The 16,341-nt window shown below is 45.3% G+C and overlaps 1 protein-coding gene across 4 annotated transcripts; it reads left to right on the top strand.

Moving 5' to 3' along the window:
• The first annotated feature begins 1,567 nt into the window (after positions 1–1,567).
• LOC136611074 (uncharacterized) lies at positions 1,568–12,854 on the top strand. Of its 4 annotated transcripts, none has more exons than XR_010790215.1 (3): positions 1,568–1,787; positions 3,199–3,360; positions 3,445–3,544. XR_010790215.1 is itself a non-coding variant. In XM_066590322.1 (3 exons), exon 3 carries the CDS (start codon positions 11,055–11,057, stop codon positions 12,360–12,362), a length of 1,308 nt encoding a protein of 435 aa, XP_066446419.1. In that variant the 5' UTR covers positions 1,577–1,787; positions 3,199–3,360; positions 11,027–11,054; the 3' UTR covers positions 12,363–12,854. The 4 variants fall into 4 exon arrangements, 3 of the variants coding, with proteins under 3 accessions (XP_066446418.1, XP_066446419.1, XP_066446420.1); XM_066590322.1 differs by lacking the exon at positions 3,445–3,544 and adding an exon at positions 11,027–12,854 and having other exon boundaries at positions 1,577–1,787; XM_066590323.1 differs by lacking the exons at positions 1,568–1,787; positions 3,445–3,544 and adding exons at positions 2,894–2,913; positions 11,027–12,854.
• Positions 12,855–16,341: the final 3,487 nt, after the last annotated feature.

The following is a 16,341-nucleotide window of genomic DNA, read 5'->3' as shown; positions in this document are numbered from 1 at the left end:
TACAGCCCCCATACATTGGGGTATTAAAACATCATTGGATGCTTTTCAGTCCCACATCTGATTGGTTACTTTAGACATTAAATTGCATTCATTGGATACATTCTGACCTTCTTGACAGAAGTCCAAGTAGCGCATCTTATCTCATCTCAACATATGTGTCCCTGCTCGTGGCTAAAAGCTCACCGTCACGTGGTTTATCTAGTACATTCCATGCCTACTCTGTGGCGTAGGTAATAATTCAAACATCACTTAAATAAATATATATATATCATTCAGTCCATGACCCTGTTGTACCACCTCTAGCTTGGATACAAGATGTGATACAGGTGGGCATGGAGGCTCTAGTACCCTGCTGGGCCCCCTCTAGTTTGGATACAAGATGTGATACGGGAGGCATGGAGGCTCTAGTACCCTGCTGGGCCCCCTCTAGTTTGGATACAAGCCCTGTTGGGTTGCCTCTAGCTGGGTTAAAAGATGTAATTCGGGTGGGCATGGAGGCTCTACTACCCTGTTGTTGTTCCACCTCTAGCTTGGATACAAGATGTGATACAGGGTGCATGGATGCTCTAGTACCCTGTTGTACCGCCCTTTAGCTTGGATACAAGATGTGATACAGGGGGCATGGAGGTTCTAGTACCCTGTTGTACCGCCCTTTAGCTTGGATACAAGATGTGATACGGGCAGTTATGGAGGCATACAGGTTCTGTATGGTATCCTGCGGCATATCGCTCCACATTTACTGTAACAGAGCCTCTAGATCGTGAAAATTATTAGGCTGTAGAAGTTCCCATATATGTTCTATTGGTGATAAGTATGGTGACCGGGCAGCCACGGGAGTTGTGGAGACATTCCTGTGACCCCCTTGTGTGTACGGGTGAGAAATATCCTGCTGGGAAATGCCTCTTGGAAGCCGCCATGAGAGGAACACATGTGGCTGCAGGATGTCCTGAACATATCGCTGAGCTGTCATTGTCCCTCGTACCACCACTAGGGGGACCGACTGCAGCATACGATGGCCCCCTAGATCTGCTGTCAGAATTCACAACATAATTTAAAGGGGTTTAAAATGATGCATTATGAAACTATTGATGAGGATAGGTCATCAGCAGTTGATCCAAAGTGGCTGACCTCCACCGATCACCTGATTGAACAGTGGAGCACTGCAGCCTCTTCACAGGGCAGTGACAACAGAACCACTCATCATGTGGCGCGAGTCAATGGGATAGAACCGCAATACCAGGCATGGCCACTATAGAATGTACGGCGCTGTGCCTGGCATGGACTGAAGTGACAGCAGCGCTCGACCCAAGCACCACTATCACTTCAATCAGCTGATCAGTGGGGAGCAATACCACTCAACGATTGATGACCCATCCTGATCAACATATTTTATATTACCATAATCATAACAATCAGTTGGAGTTGCCCAGCAGAGGATCCGCCAGCGGGCCGGGACTCTGACTAGACAATCTGCACTAAAACAGCTTCTAAAAACCACATAAAACAGACCCCTTTTCTGTTACCTAAAAAAAAAGTTACAGCTGTGTTAATGCGGGGAGCGGAAGGAAGTGAAAATAAACAACTTTAATCGGTAGCAACAGACAAAAATGGTGTGACATTAAGGGGTTAAGCAAAGTTATTTAGTGTTTTGCATGAGAGGAAGAGTAGGAGGGGCGCAGTGGAAATAACCCAATGCTTTGTGCTTCTCCCTGCAAATATAGTCCTCTGTGCACTTATATACAACAGGACATTGGAGACCACCCAGTGACCCCCAGCTGGAGGAGAAGGTAAATAATAACCATGGGGGGCAAACCCAGTGGGCTGGAGGGTGCAGAGTGTTTGCTTCTGCCTTAATATTGAAGCCTGTAAACTTTAGGGAGAGGGGCCCTTTAAGAAAATCGTAGAGGGGCGCGTTACCTGCCCCCTCTCCCCAGTTCTGGCCCTGTTGCAGCGATCCACACCTTTTGCCAGGTATTGCATGCGAAGAGCCGACCTCTGATGATGATTCTGGAATGTGCTGCTCAAGTATTTGGTAAGGCACAACCAGATGGTGCGTTCTAGTAAAAATGGCGCTGACGAAGTTTGCTGTATGCGATGTAGGTTGGCAGATGTACACAAATCTGACACATCCCTTTAAGGCCGGAGGTTTTACCGACCTCTATTATTGCATGCTGCGATGAAAGTGTGACATTGTGTATGACCGCCACAGCTGATATCCTATGGGGGCTGCATGCGAATGCACAATTTCCAGGCTGTGATAAGGAGCAGCGTAGTCGGGTGGTGATAAATCTAACCCGATCACAGTGTGATATTGTAGCTGATGAGCTCTATGGGGCTGCATGAAGCTGCAAAAATGCAAGAATGTTGCAATTTGCAAAAGTCACATGATCATGATTTTATTCGATATCGCAAGGCGGTTTTCATATCAATACCTGTGAGTATACCCTCAAAGGGAGAGTCGGCCTCGCTGCATCGCCCTGCGGAGAGTCTGAGGGTGCATTCACACGGGCGATAGCGATACGGACAGAACTTGTGTGTGCAAATAACACCCTGACTTCACAGGACGTGCTGTGAGATGGAGAAATCGCAGCAGGTCTGATTTTTGGGCGCTTTCTCGTGAGGAATCGCCTATTATGTCATATGGGATTTTTTCTTAATCGCAGCGCACACACATGCCGTGTGTTTTACATATCAGTGACTTCTACTGCTGTGTGAGGGAAATTGTTGATGATTCCATGTGTGTGATATTACCTTTACATTCTATTACCTTTAAATGAGTGTCCATTTTCTTGTAATACCCATTAGAATGATACCTGTGGGCTGCTGTAACCATATCCTACAAGAACTGGGCAGGATAACCTCATGTACTAATAAACAGCTGAGAATTATGAGGCGGATATGATAAAGCTGCAGGTGATACATGAGATACAATATATATAACTATGATAACAATATAGAAATGAGTTGACAAATAGGGAAAGTCCCATACTGAGAGTAGACTGTGAACTGACAGGTAAGGAACAGACTTGGAATATAAACATGTATGTAATATTTGGCATGGAATCAACATCCCTTTAATTATGTGTTGAGCTGTTTAAGATGCAATTAACCCAGAGATAGTCTGTAGACTATGATCAGAGGGCGAAGGGCCATTTTCTCTCTACCAGCTGGTACCTAATTCTTCTTTTGAATCTGCAGATTCACTCCGATTTGGGCGCCTGATGACATACTAGGGATATTTCACTGACAAAATTGGTGCCGAGGACTCAAGCCTAAAAGACCACCGCCAACCTCCGGACCAAGAAGTGGGAGAGCGAGGGCGCAAGTAAAACCACAGCTTCACAAAAGCAGCTGTTGCAGGTAAGACCTTTCTATCTTACCACCCATCTGACTTACTCCTCTTCACGTCTGGAGCTAATGTGTGAATCATTTTCCTTTTGTAAGGCTTTGAGTCCCAAAGAACCCGTAAAAAGGATCCGGTATGCCATTTGGGCAGGAAGAATACTGCATGTTAATAGGCTTACTACTGTACTCAGTTCTCTTCAGTTGGGTGAGTCCTATAAACGGCATGATCAGGGTCGGCCCGAGTAGCCGTTCTGTAGCCAACCCACCTTTACCTTAAAAATGACTCAACACAAAAGTCTTCGGATAATTTGGCCACAGCAGCCATTTATTAATCTTTTAACATTAAGAAAACCTTCCTTTTTTAACCACTGAGACGGATGGGGGGGGGGGTGGGGGGGGGGGGGGGGGGGGAAGCCTTGGAGCCACAAAATCTGGTACTTAAATAATTTCTTGATGGAAAATCGGACCTTGCCCACAATCATCCTACCCAGTGGCTTAAAGAATATATAACATGAGGCCGGGAGCGATAACCGCCCCGACTAGCCAAATCCCACAGCACCAGACGTTAAACCTATACCAGAGATGGGAGTATAAACACAACCCTCGGGAGGGAGGGTGGGCTCCTCAAACTGCCTGTAACTGTCCTAAAATGGTGCTCCCGCTCAAGCTACCCCCTTTTAACCCCTTCTATCACTCTCCGTTTCCTACGTCACCCCACCAATCACCTTCTTTCCCAACTCAACCCTCTCACTGTCTGGCCATCCTGATCATGCAGGGCTTCCACTCAAAGGGGTAAGTATATAACTTCTGTATGGCTCATTTACAATGCACATAGTATATTACAAAGTGCATTGTAATGGCCATACAGAAGTGCATACATACACTTGTCACAACGGGACAACCCCTTTAACCTGTAGTGCCAACCCAGGCCACTGCGCAATGTACAGACGCCAGGGAAATACTGAATGTATAATTATATAGATTCAATTTCATTTCAATTCCTTCCGTCAGGAATAGACTGAATGTAATTATTTCTGAGATGACCTTTGAACCATCATTGTTCTGGACAGAGAGCTAAAGGTAAACAGTCATTTCTGGGGGAAAAGTATTTATCGGTGTATGCACCCAACTGCAACATCCTAAATGTGGATGGACTTAAGATATATCTTATCTTGGGCAGAAAGTTGAGCTTATTTCTGGGAAGAGGCATTTTAAAGGGGTTTTCCAGGGAGAATACTATTGACGACCTATTCTTAGGATAGGTTATCAATAGTTGATCGTCTGGGGTCTGCCGCTTGGGATGCCGACCAATCAGCTGAGTGGACGCATGCGGTTAGTGCCGCAAATACAAAGAGGGTTGGAGCTAAAGCAGTGGAAGTCTCTGTGCCGACCTTCGTGTAGTGGCCGGCACTTGTATCTGCAGGCACGGCTCTTATTGAAATCAACGCGAGCTGCGCCTGCAGTTACAAGCGCCGGCCACTACACAAAGGTTGTATAGTAGTGTTGAACCCCCTAGAAGTGAGGAGAACCTTTGATCATGGGATGAGGAGGAGTCATGGCTGGCGGTCTACTGGAGAAGATACTCTGTCTTAGCACTTCTTGGCCTCCTCCCTTGTTAGTTCAGAGTCGATTTCCCAGTGATGTTCCTGGTAACTTGTAAACTGTAACCTCTTAGCTAATGATGTGATATAAGATGTAACCCTTATACTTGGCTAATGATTGATGGAACTTGTAATCCTTATACAGTGGTACCTCGGCTTCCGAGTGCCTCAGCTTGCGAGTTTTTTTGACTTGTGAGCAGGCTCTTTCTCAAATTTGGTTTACGAGCAAAAATTCGGGGTACAAGCTTGCTTGCAAGTCAAAAAACTCGCAAGCTGAGGCTCAGGGAGGATCTATACTCACCTGTCGCTGGTATTTCGTCCTTGTGATGTTCTGCGGCGCTGCTGCAGGCTGTTGCTCTCTCCTCCACCCTGACCCAGAGCATTTGCTTTCTGTAAGCTAATGCTCTGATTGGTTAACTCAGCGCTGTGTCAGCCAATGAAAGGCGGAGCTGGAATAATCAATCAGAACATTAGCTTGCTGGAGGCGGGGCACTCAAGCCCCGCATCCAGAAAGCAATGCTCTGTCGACGTGGAGGAGGGAGCGACAGCCTGCAGCAGCACTGCAAATCATCGGGGAATGCCGGCGGTAGGTGAGTATTGATATATTTTTTTTTTTGTTAACTTGCAGTTAGTTTCCCCATTGGCACGCATTAATGGCGTTTCAATGCATTTCAACGGGGAAAACTGCCTTGACATACGCGTTTTGCGGCTTAAGAGCTCCGCCTCGGAACGGATTAAACTGTTATGTCAAGGCACCACTGTACTTTGGGATGTAAGCTGCAACCTTTATCCTTTGTATATAGATATAATAACTTACAGAAGTAGGACAATTATTAAGCACTGTGCTTGATTATCACTTAATTTAAATAAATTATTATTGTTGAACCTACCATATTGTCGTGCTTTCTTTAAAGCATAATCTGAACTGATCTTGCTCCTTGACAATACAACTAAGCAGTCTGCAAAACAGCTAGAAGGGGGATCAACCCCTTTAAGGTCTTTATTTACTGTCAGCGAATGCACACCTTTACCGTTTCATAATCCTTCTAAATGCAGGTACATGGTTTGTTACAAAGAGAACTCCAATACGAGTCACTCTGATACACTGTAGTGTACATGCAGCTGTTAGACTATGTCTACACAGGACAGATTTGCTGCGGAAAGTGAGCGCCAAAGCAAGACCCACAGGGCTGTAGGCGGAGGATTAGGGGCATGCTGGGGTTAACAGGGAAGTGGAATGTAAGACTGATGAAAAGGTGGAGCAGGTACTATTGCACCTTGTCACCACCGGAAGCTAGGGGTTTGACAGGGCTTGAATGTAGGAACACCCCTAGCTCCCGATTGGCAGAATTAGGAAAGGTCATAGTAGCATATGTATTGCTTTTGTGCCTGGGCTGGAGGGTTAGGGTTCGTTTTCCTATTAGACTTACATTATTAGCTGTAAATGTAGAAGCCTAACAGGAAAAGGAACCCTAACCCTCCAGCCCAGGCACAAAAACAATACACACGCAGCAGCTACCCTGGAGCAGCCATCCCCCATCCGCTTCCAGTGTGATGTTGGTGGCGCAGGAGGAATCCCCCTGCAGTAATGCTGTGGCTCCGCTCTCTCACTGGTCCGTGCAGCCACTTCTTTGCAGCTAGTATGCCGGCTGTCTGCTAAGTCCCCCTGGCTATTGGCCCTGAAGAAAGGGGCTCAGCCTAAACAGTGCGTGGAGACGAAGAGCCGTTTGTGACATCAGTCATGAGTAGATCGCAACCAGAGAAGAAGCAAGTCCCGAGGGAAAAGGTGCTGGAAAATTGTTCAGCACTTTTCTGATACTTGGATTCTATTGGGGAGGCATATAGGGTGTATAGAGGACAAACGTGGCTGCGCTATGATGAACAGTTTAGGCAGAGAGAAGCAGTGTGGCCTAGTATAAGATGGGATTATAAGGACATAGGCCTGTGGTTGAGGGTGATGGCACTGGTGAGGTACGGGCAGCCCTTTCACAGGGGTGCTGGGGGAGCGAGCACCAGTGGACGTTTGGTGTCTGGGAGCCCGCAGGGGCAAACGGAGAGTGCAAATTTGGGGGAAATTGTAGATTTAAGCACACTTGAACTTAAAGAGAGATAAGGCAAAGGGACCATCTACTTCTAGAAAAAGAGAAGATGCCAGTAAGGCTGTAAGAGATGGTGTCGTACCTAAATAGGTACCTGGATAGGGTTAAAGCGGAATTGTTAAATTGTTAGTGTGAGTGGCGGATCTGGAGATAAGTATGGGGTCTCTGGAGGGGGGGGGGGGGAGGGTGCCGTGACGGGCTCCGCTGTGGAATTCCGTTTGCGGAGCCCGTCACGGCCGTGGGCACTAGGCCTTACTGTTGCGGTGAATTTATTCGGTGACAGCCTAAGGAAGAAGAAAGTGTGATTTCAATGTGACAATATGGAGGTAGTACAGGCCATCAATAGCTTAACAGCTTCTCCCCCCCAGTGGTAAGCTTGTTACGTCAATTGGTGTTACAAGCTTTGTCTTTGAACATGTGGGTGGTGGCGGTTCACCGAGTGTGAAGAACTCAATAGCGGATGCTTTCTCTCAGTTTCAGTGGGACAGTTTTCGAGAATTGGCTCTGGGAGCAGAAGAGGGGACTACATGCCTGTCTCGGCTTTGGAACTTGGTCAAGAAGCAGCAGATCACCTGATCAGTGCTTCATTGATGCCGGGTACAGTGGTGGTGTACGTGGCTGCATGGCAGGAGTGGATGAATTGGGCAGAGTCCTTAGGTAACATAAGGACAGATAAAGACAGAGAAGGAACATTATTTTATTGGTTGTGGAATGCATCTATGGAGGCTATGTCCGTTATTAAGGTGAATTGGTTCATGGCGGGACTGACTAATGGTTTTAAATTGAGGCGGAAGAAGGATGTGACTAAAAGTTTTTTTAGAGGGCCAAGCCCTACAAGGTTTTAGGAGAGGAAACAAAGGGCAGGATAAAAGGAAACAGGTTTCATATACCAACTAATAACTGAGCTACTAGTAACTGAGAAATAGAAGAGCAAAAAGAATAAACACAAAGAGAACGTACAACCTCCATGCAGATGTCTATAGACAGACATGAACCTAGAACCCTAGTGTTACAAGGTGTGGTGGCTCAGTTGTTAGCTAGCACTGCTGGACTTGTAGGTTCAAATCTGACCAAGGATAATGGCAGTATGGAGTTTTTCAAATTTGATGTTACCCTAAAAGAGATTTGAGCCTAGTACCCCAGCACTGCAAGGCAACAGTGTCAACCATGGAAAGGAGAAAGCTAGTATGAATGAGCCCTTAAAGGGGTTGTCCCGCGCCGAAACGGGTTTTTTTTTTTCAACCTCCCCCCCCCCACACCCGTTCGGCCCGAGACAACCCCGATGCAGGGGTTAAAAAAGAACACCGCACAGCGCTTACCTGAATCCCCGCGCTCCGGTGACTTCTTACTTACCGGCTGAAGATGGCCGCCGGCATCTTCTCCCTCGGTGGACCGCAGGGCTTCTGTGCGGTCCATTGCCGATTCCAGCCTCCTGATTGGCTGGAATCGGCACGTGACGGGGCGGAGCTACACAGAGCCGGCATCCTGCACGAGCGGCCCCATTGAGAAAAGAAGAAGACCCGGACTGCGCAAGCGCGTCTAATTTGGCCATTAGATGCCGAAAATTAGACGGGCTCCATGGAAACGAGGACGCTAGCAACGGAGCAGGTAAGTGAAAAACTTCTTATAACTTCTGTATGGCTCATAATTAATGCACAATGTACATTACAAAGTGCATTAATATGGCCATACAGAAGTGTATACCCCCCACTTGCTGCCGCGGGACAACCCCTTTAATTATTTTTCAGTCCCACTAGCAGTCTTCACAATGCGGCCTAGGCTTGTTAACACAACATTCCTGAAGCTGCATGGCCAAGAGGGATCACCTGACTGACTTCTGCATTGGAAAGGTTTCATGGAGCAGATCAGGCTATAAAGATAATAACCTTGGTGAAGCACAAAGAAACTGTTTATAAGAACGTGAGCTGCGCCATACTCTGTCCTTGGGTGGGATCTGTGGGGAAGGCAGACTGAGTTATAGTACAAATATGGGAAGGTCATGTCACAATAACAAACTGGAGTAAAAGAAGTGATAAGGCCGTATGTACACGGCCAGCCTGATATCACGCTTGTATTCCTGCAATTTTTTTTCCCTGCAAGCGCAATGCATTTTATAAGAAAAACGTATCGCATCGCGGAAGATGCGTTTTTGTGAAAATGATATATTATCTCTATAGGAAAAACAAGAATCGCATGTACTTCCATGAAAAAAAAGCACCTGCATGCGAGTGCGATGCAAACTTTATTTATTTTTTACTTCCATGGGAAATAATTGCCGATATTGCCCTAAAAAATAGGACCTGCTGCAAGTCTTCTCTCACAGCATCACTGTGGGAGAAAAATCTCACTTATAAGTAGACCCGTTTTAATTAATGGTTTATATTTTCATGTGCGTTTTCTGCACCTCGCAATATGCAATAAAATCATCCGTGTTTAGTACAACCGAAGGGTGGATTCAGACGACTGTATATCGGCTCGGTTTTCACGCTGAGCCGATATGCGGTGTCCTCCTCTTCAGGGGGGGAGGATGGAAGAGCCAGGAGCCGAAACTGAGCTCCCGCCTCCTCTCTGCCTCCTCTCCGCCCCTGCACTATTTGCAATGAAAGAAGGTGGGACGAGGGCGGGGCTAAGTCCTGAGAATTAGCCCCACCTCTCCTCATTGCAAATAGTGCAGAGGGGAGAAAAAGAGGCAGAGAGGGGGCGGGAGCTCAGAGCACTGCTCCCGGCTCTTCCAGCCTCCCCCCCCCCCCTCCCTGCAGAGAGAGACGACGTATATCGGCTGGGCGTGAAAACCCAGCCGATATACATTCATCTGAATCCAGCCTTAGACTTAGGACATTTAAAAAAACATTTTTCTGCTAGGTCTGCTGTAGTTTGAGTCTGTGTAATCCTTTCATCCTGGCCCTTTAACACTTTCCAATCCACTGTCTGACATCTGAAGACATTATGATTTAAGGCTGTACAGCTCCGATGTTGGAAGACGTCCGTCGGGGTTCTCTTACTGTATATTGCCAGCCTCTCTGCTGTCGGAGCCTATCTAATGTGTTACCTCATGCAGTACTGGTTTTAGCCAGCAGATAGCGCCGTTGTATAACGGCAGAAAAAAGAGTAAGCCCCCAAGAAAGCCAGGATACAAATTGGATTGGAAAGGGTTAAACCAATGATTGTCTATTACATAAACTGTAAGGATGGGTTCGCCGTGGATTTTCCATGCATGTAAAATCCGCAGCATTTACAGTAACAGCGAAGTGATGAGATTTTGAAAGTCTCATCCGCAAGCTGTGGAAAAAATCTGCACAAAACCCGTGCGGAAATTGACATACAGTGTGGAATTTATTTCTGCAGCAAGTCACTTGTATCATCATCTATGGCTGCGGAATTCAGCTCTCCTCAATGAGGGGGTAATTCTGCAGCAACATTCACGCTAAACTATCACCAAGTAGTGCGGGTTTTGAGGCAGACTTTCCGCTGTGGATCTGTTGCCTCCCGTATGACACTGTGTGCTATCTCACAAAGCGGGACTTCACATCTCCCCCGGCTCCAGTGCTCACTGTACTCGGAGTGCTGAAGCTGGATCTCCATCCCATCGAGCATCTTTGGGACAAACTAAAACACCGTATTCATGCATGCCCAATACGTCCATCAACCCCCATCACTAATTGAAGCTTACCTCGTGGAATGAAGGCAACTCCGTCCACGCTTTGGTGGGAAGCGGCCTAGGAGGGTTACTGCAGTCATTGAGGCCAAGGGGGCCCAACCCTGTATTGAAAAATGTGAATAAAATGGAATTTCATCACCTAATGCGTGTCCCAATACTTTTGTCAACATAGTGTATGTCTCTTTCCATATCTATCCATCTGTTACTTTCAAGCTTTTCTTCTCTCTCTATTGTATCTATTTCTTTCCATACCTGTGTATTCTCATACGTATCTATGTAAATTGTGTATTCACATTGATAAATGTTCTTTCTTCCCTTCTTAGAAAAAATCTTCAAGTCTCACCTGCCTTTATGGAAACTCTAAGAAACGTGTTTCATAGGAGAGCGCATCCTTCTTGGAGAAACCTGTGTGACGCGTGGACCAAACTGACACATTCTGCTTTCCTTCTAAAATGTGAATGTTCTTCTTTGGAATACAAAGAATGGAACCCTTGGAAGGATTGGTGTAACTCCTGGGAAGAAATTAACTATTCCCTAGACAAAACTCCTAAATCTGAAATGTCGAGAGCAAATTTGTTTTTCGAACTGTCTACCTTAGCAGAGCTGACCAGAGACAAATTGGAAGAAGCCAAAACCACAGCCCAAGAGAACCAAAGGTTGATGTGGCAGAATTTTGCTTTGCAGAAAAAGTGTGACGAGCTTCAATCACAATTGTATGCCGAAAAGCAGATGAGACTGGAAAATGACCTCTCGATCAAGTACAATCTGGAGAAGGAAGTCCAACTCAAAAATACACTTGAGGATCAGGAGGTCTTGACATTTCATGTCAAGAAGAAGGAAACAGAACTTGAGCAAGCCCTAACCAAGTGTAATGAACTGGTGAACACACTTTCAGACTATGGGGGTCAATTGGAAAAATATGATCAAAGAATTGGTTACCAGGTCAACATTAAAAATGACATAATTGTTGTTCCCAGCCCCAACATGGGGGAGAACAGACCATGGACTCCCCAGGAACAGATGTCACTGATTGAGCAGTTGCCGGACCCCGTTGCCAGACCTATACCATATTACAGACAAATGTCACAGATACAAAGCGTTTACAATGCAACCTGGCAGGACCTGACACCCCTGACTGCCCTAAAGGTTGGAAAGGCTGTTGGTGAAATCATTAATGACCATGTGAAAAGGCATTGCGGACAGGACTTTGACCAGATAAATGTCCTTGATTGGGGATCCGGCCAGCTATACATGACAGGATTGCAGCATTGGGCTAAAACTAAACTACAGGAGTCTTCTCTGTCCCTAACTAACGTAGTACAGGAAAAGGGAGAGACTATTGAGTCTTTCTTTGCCAAACTCCAGACCAGGTGGGCCGATTTGGAATATAATGGAATTGGTGAAATGGGTGACACCGTGCTTGCTTTAGCATTTGTGAACGGTCTTAAACCATCTGTCAAGAAGAAACTACAAGATTGTAAGCCAGAGTGGCGACAAGCTGCGGTGTCCTTTTTACTCAAGGTGGCCAAAGGTATAGAATTGAATGAGAGATCAGAGAAAGCCGCCGGTAGACTCAAGCAACGTAATCTCAAGTGTTACTTTTGCGGTAAACCAGGTCACATCAAACGTGAATGTAGAAAATTTTTGAGACAAAAATAGTCCAAAGTCATGCCTTCTCCTCCCCCTCCGGAGGGCCAGGCATGAAAAACAGGTGACTCCCTGCCCCTGTTCCATTTATATACGTAGAAGCAACCCAGAAAAAAATTACCAAAATGTAGAGCAGGTGGGTGGACTCCCCCCATACCTTGGGCACACGCCCGTAGCTGTAGAACGCTTTATTGTCCCATTGATGCATCGATTTGCACCACTTGATCTGGATGTCTTTATAATCAGTAAGTGTTTTTGTTTTGTTTTTTGTTTTATATCACCCTTTATGGCTTTATAAGTACGAGAGGCTACAACAGGCCTTTGCATACGCCAGGGTGATAGACTATGAAACTATTTCTACTATAGTTCCTTTCACCCCTTCAGTATGGTCCTTTGTAGTTCCTGTTCTTCCCCTTTTACTCTTCTCTGGCTACATATAATCAATACTTCGCGACTTCTTTATTTGGGCTCCTAATTTTTCAGCAATAAACTTTAATCTGCAAACGTCGGTCTGTGATTTGTTGACTGTCTGTGGCTGTCGTGTCCCCGGGTGAACACCCGTGTGGCCCAAACCTTGTACCTTCATTGCTCTGCTCATTCAATCAGAGCAGATTCTGTTCTGCATCCACAGGATTAGCAACATTCGCACAAAGAAACCCTAAATTATTTTTATTTATTATTTTTTTAATTCCGACTTTCCATTCTGAAGGTGCAATTCAGACCCGCTACAGTTCCAGATTAAACACTCTAAAACGGCACCCAGTATATTTCACAGATCTTCCACATTACCTTTTAACCCCTTAAGAACCAAGCGCTGTACAGCGCTTGGCCTGGGCTTTAATCCCACCTAAATGCAAAAATGCAGCGCGGGATTAAAATCTCTCCTGCTGCAATCAGGAGCAGATCAGATCCTTAGCTGTTAGTCACAGCTGAGACCCCAGAGGAGAAGGTAACAGCGTTTTTTAACCCCTTCTACCTTCTCCTCCTTTCTCGAGTACATAGCACTCAATGAGCGCTATGTACTTGAAAGGGAAAGTGCTTCTTCCACTACGCAAGTCCATGGTCATGTGACTGCCTGGTTCCCCTGCTACCGCAGGGCTGCTGGGTCCTAGCAGACCCAGATCAGCTCTGTTAGTGAACATTGGCACTACAGGGGGATGTTTTCCCTGTAACTGAGGCTCCTATGGATGCGGCTTCCATGGATGATCCAGCTACAGTGGAGAAGAGTGTATTAAAGAAAAAACAAAAACATGTGAATGCCCCTCAGAGGTCTTATATAATGTCATGGGGGACATAGAAGATGAAAAAAAAAAATAGTTACGAAAATAAGTAAGAAAAAAATTTACAGAATAAAATTTAAAAAATATACATAGAAAAGAAACGGACCCAAAGCTGCCGCCAACCGAAACCGTCGCCGTATGCACCCTGTAATTCTAAACCATACATATCATATATCAAAACATCTGAAACAAATTGAGTAACCCGTTCCCAGACTTTATTTTAGCGTAAATATACTAATATTAAAAAAAAACTATACATTTTAAAATCATTTTTGTAGCTTTTTACCCCCAATAAAACTAAAAAACAGGGAAAAAGTCAAACATTTAAAAACTAGTCTTTGGATAGTCTCTCTGGGTATTTCAGTCCTCTCATTCCATGAATTAGTTTAGTTGCCCTTCTTTGAATCCCATCAAGCACTGCAACATCTTTCCTGAGCACCGGTGTCCAGAACTGTACACAGTATTCCATGTGATGCCTGACAAGTGCCTTATATAATGGAAGGATAATGTTCTCGTCCTTCGCCCCTATACCTCTTTTAATGCACCCCAACACTTAATTAGCCTTTGCAGCTGCTGACTGGCATTGGTTGCTCCAGTTAAGCCTACAGTCCACTAGTACCCCCAGGTCTTTTTACATATCACTTTTCTCTAGCAGTACCCCATTTAGTGTATATTGGTGACATCCGTTTCTTCTGCCCATGTGCAGAACCTTACATTTATCAACATTGAACTTCATTTGCCATTTTTAAACCCAAGCCCCCAGCTTATCTCGGTTCGTTTGTAGCCGCACATTGTCCTCTGTTTTATTAATTATCTTGTATAATTTTGTATCATCTGCAAATATTGATATTTTACTCCGCAGTTCATCCTTCAGGTAATTAATAAATATGTTGAACAGAATGGAACCTAATAGTGAATCCTGTGGCACTCCACTGGCAATGGTGGCCCAATCAGAGTATGAACCGTTTATTACCACCCTCTGCTTTCTATCTGTGAGCCAGTTCTTTACCCAGATACACACGTTTTCACCCAATCCGAGCTTCTCATTTTATATATCAGCCTATTATGCGGCACTGTGTCAAATGCTTTAGAGAAGTCCAGATATATGAAATCAATAGAGTCTCACTGGTCCAACCTAGAACTTACTTCATCATACAAGCTGATCAAATTGGTCTGACATGATCGACCCCCTCATGAACCAGTGCTGATAAGGAGTTATGCCATTATTTTCCTTGAGGTATTCTAAGATGGCGTCTCCCAGAAACCCCTCGAATATTTTTCCAATTATTGAAGTCAGACTTACCAGCCTGTAGTTACCAGGCTCCCTTTTGTATATTGGAACCACATTGGCAATACGCCAATCCAGCGGTACAATAGTGTCCATAAATATAAGAAATAGTGGTATAGCTATCATGTCACTCAGTTCCCTTAGAACCCTTGGGTGTTTATTTCATCCGGGCCTGGCGATTTAACAATTTTGATCCTCTTTAACCGGTTCTCCACTTCCTCCTGTGTTAGGCATGCAATATTAAGTGGGGGGCTCGTTTTATTCCTCTGCATCTTGTGTGGCATTTCATTTTTATTTGTGAAGACATTAGAAAACTATTTAATAGATTTGCCTCCCCCCCCCCCCCCCCCCATCGTCTTCTATGGTTTCTCCTGCATTATTTGTTAGCGGGGCAGTGCTCTCAGTGCAAATCCTTTTACTGTTTACATAATTGAAGAATAGTTTAGGACTATTTTTGCTCTCTCTGGCGATTAGTCTTTCTGCCTCCTCTTTAGCAATTTTGATCTTTTCTTTACATATTGTTTTTTTTTTCCCTGTATGATTTTAGCACTTCTTCGCTGCCTTCTTGCTTTAGTAGTTTAAACACTTCCTTTTTTTCATTTATCGCCCCCCCACCCCTCTTACAGTCTTTTCGAGCCACATTGGACTCCTTCTACTTGTAGTTCTTTTGTTTTTAAGGGGTATGGACAGCTCAAAAATCGCTCAAAGCCGTCTTTTCAGCAAGAATCGTTTAGTTGAGCATCCTGAAAGAGAACAATCAACCTTATCAGGAATTCACAGCGGGATACAGCTGATACTATAGTTTAAGCTATATCCAGCTCCCTGAATATAGGCGGGGTATGAAGAACACCGAGATCCAGCTGTGTTCTGCATACCCCGCTTGGAGTGCTCAGCTGTATAACAGCTGGGTGCTCCCAGCACAGTACAGCTGGATGGAGAAGACAAGCGGCCCCGCTTGTCTTCTGCATACTCTGCTCGGAGCGCTCAGCTGTATAAAAGCTGGGTGCTCCGAGCAGAGAACAGCTGAAGGAAGAAGACAAGTGGCCCCGCTTGTCTTCTGCATACCCCGCTGGGAGTGCAAAATGATCGTTCAATGTTTGAGCGATCACCTTGCACTGTAAAGACACACAACGATTATGTCTTATAGATGTCTTTTGAGTGATAATTGTTGTGTCTAAAGCAGGCTTAATGTGGCTCGTGGTGCAGGTAGTATTTCCGAGAAAACTACCTTTTGAGGTCTTCGCCCTATGCTTGGAACCTAGGTCCCTGAAATCATTTTTGAGGGCCCTCTATTCACCTTTAATTTGTTCATTGGTGCCGATGTGCACCATGACCACTAGATCCTCACCAGCCCCTCCCAGTAATCTGTCAACTTGATCCGTGACGTGTCGCACTCGAGCACCAGGAAGACAACTCACCGTTC

This window comes from Eleutherodactylus coqui, chromosome 2 (assembly GCF_035609145.1).
Source record: "Eleutherodactylus coqui strain aEleCoq1 chromosome 2, aEleCoq1.hap1, whole genome shotgun sequence".
Classification (NCBI taxonomy): Eukaryota; Metazoa; Chordata; class Amphibia; order Anura; family Eleutherodactylidae; genus Eleutherodactylus; species Eleutherodactylus coqui.
The sequence above is the reverse complement of the archived record's forward strand: the minus strand, read 5'-3'. Positions and strand labels throughout refer to the sequence as shown.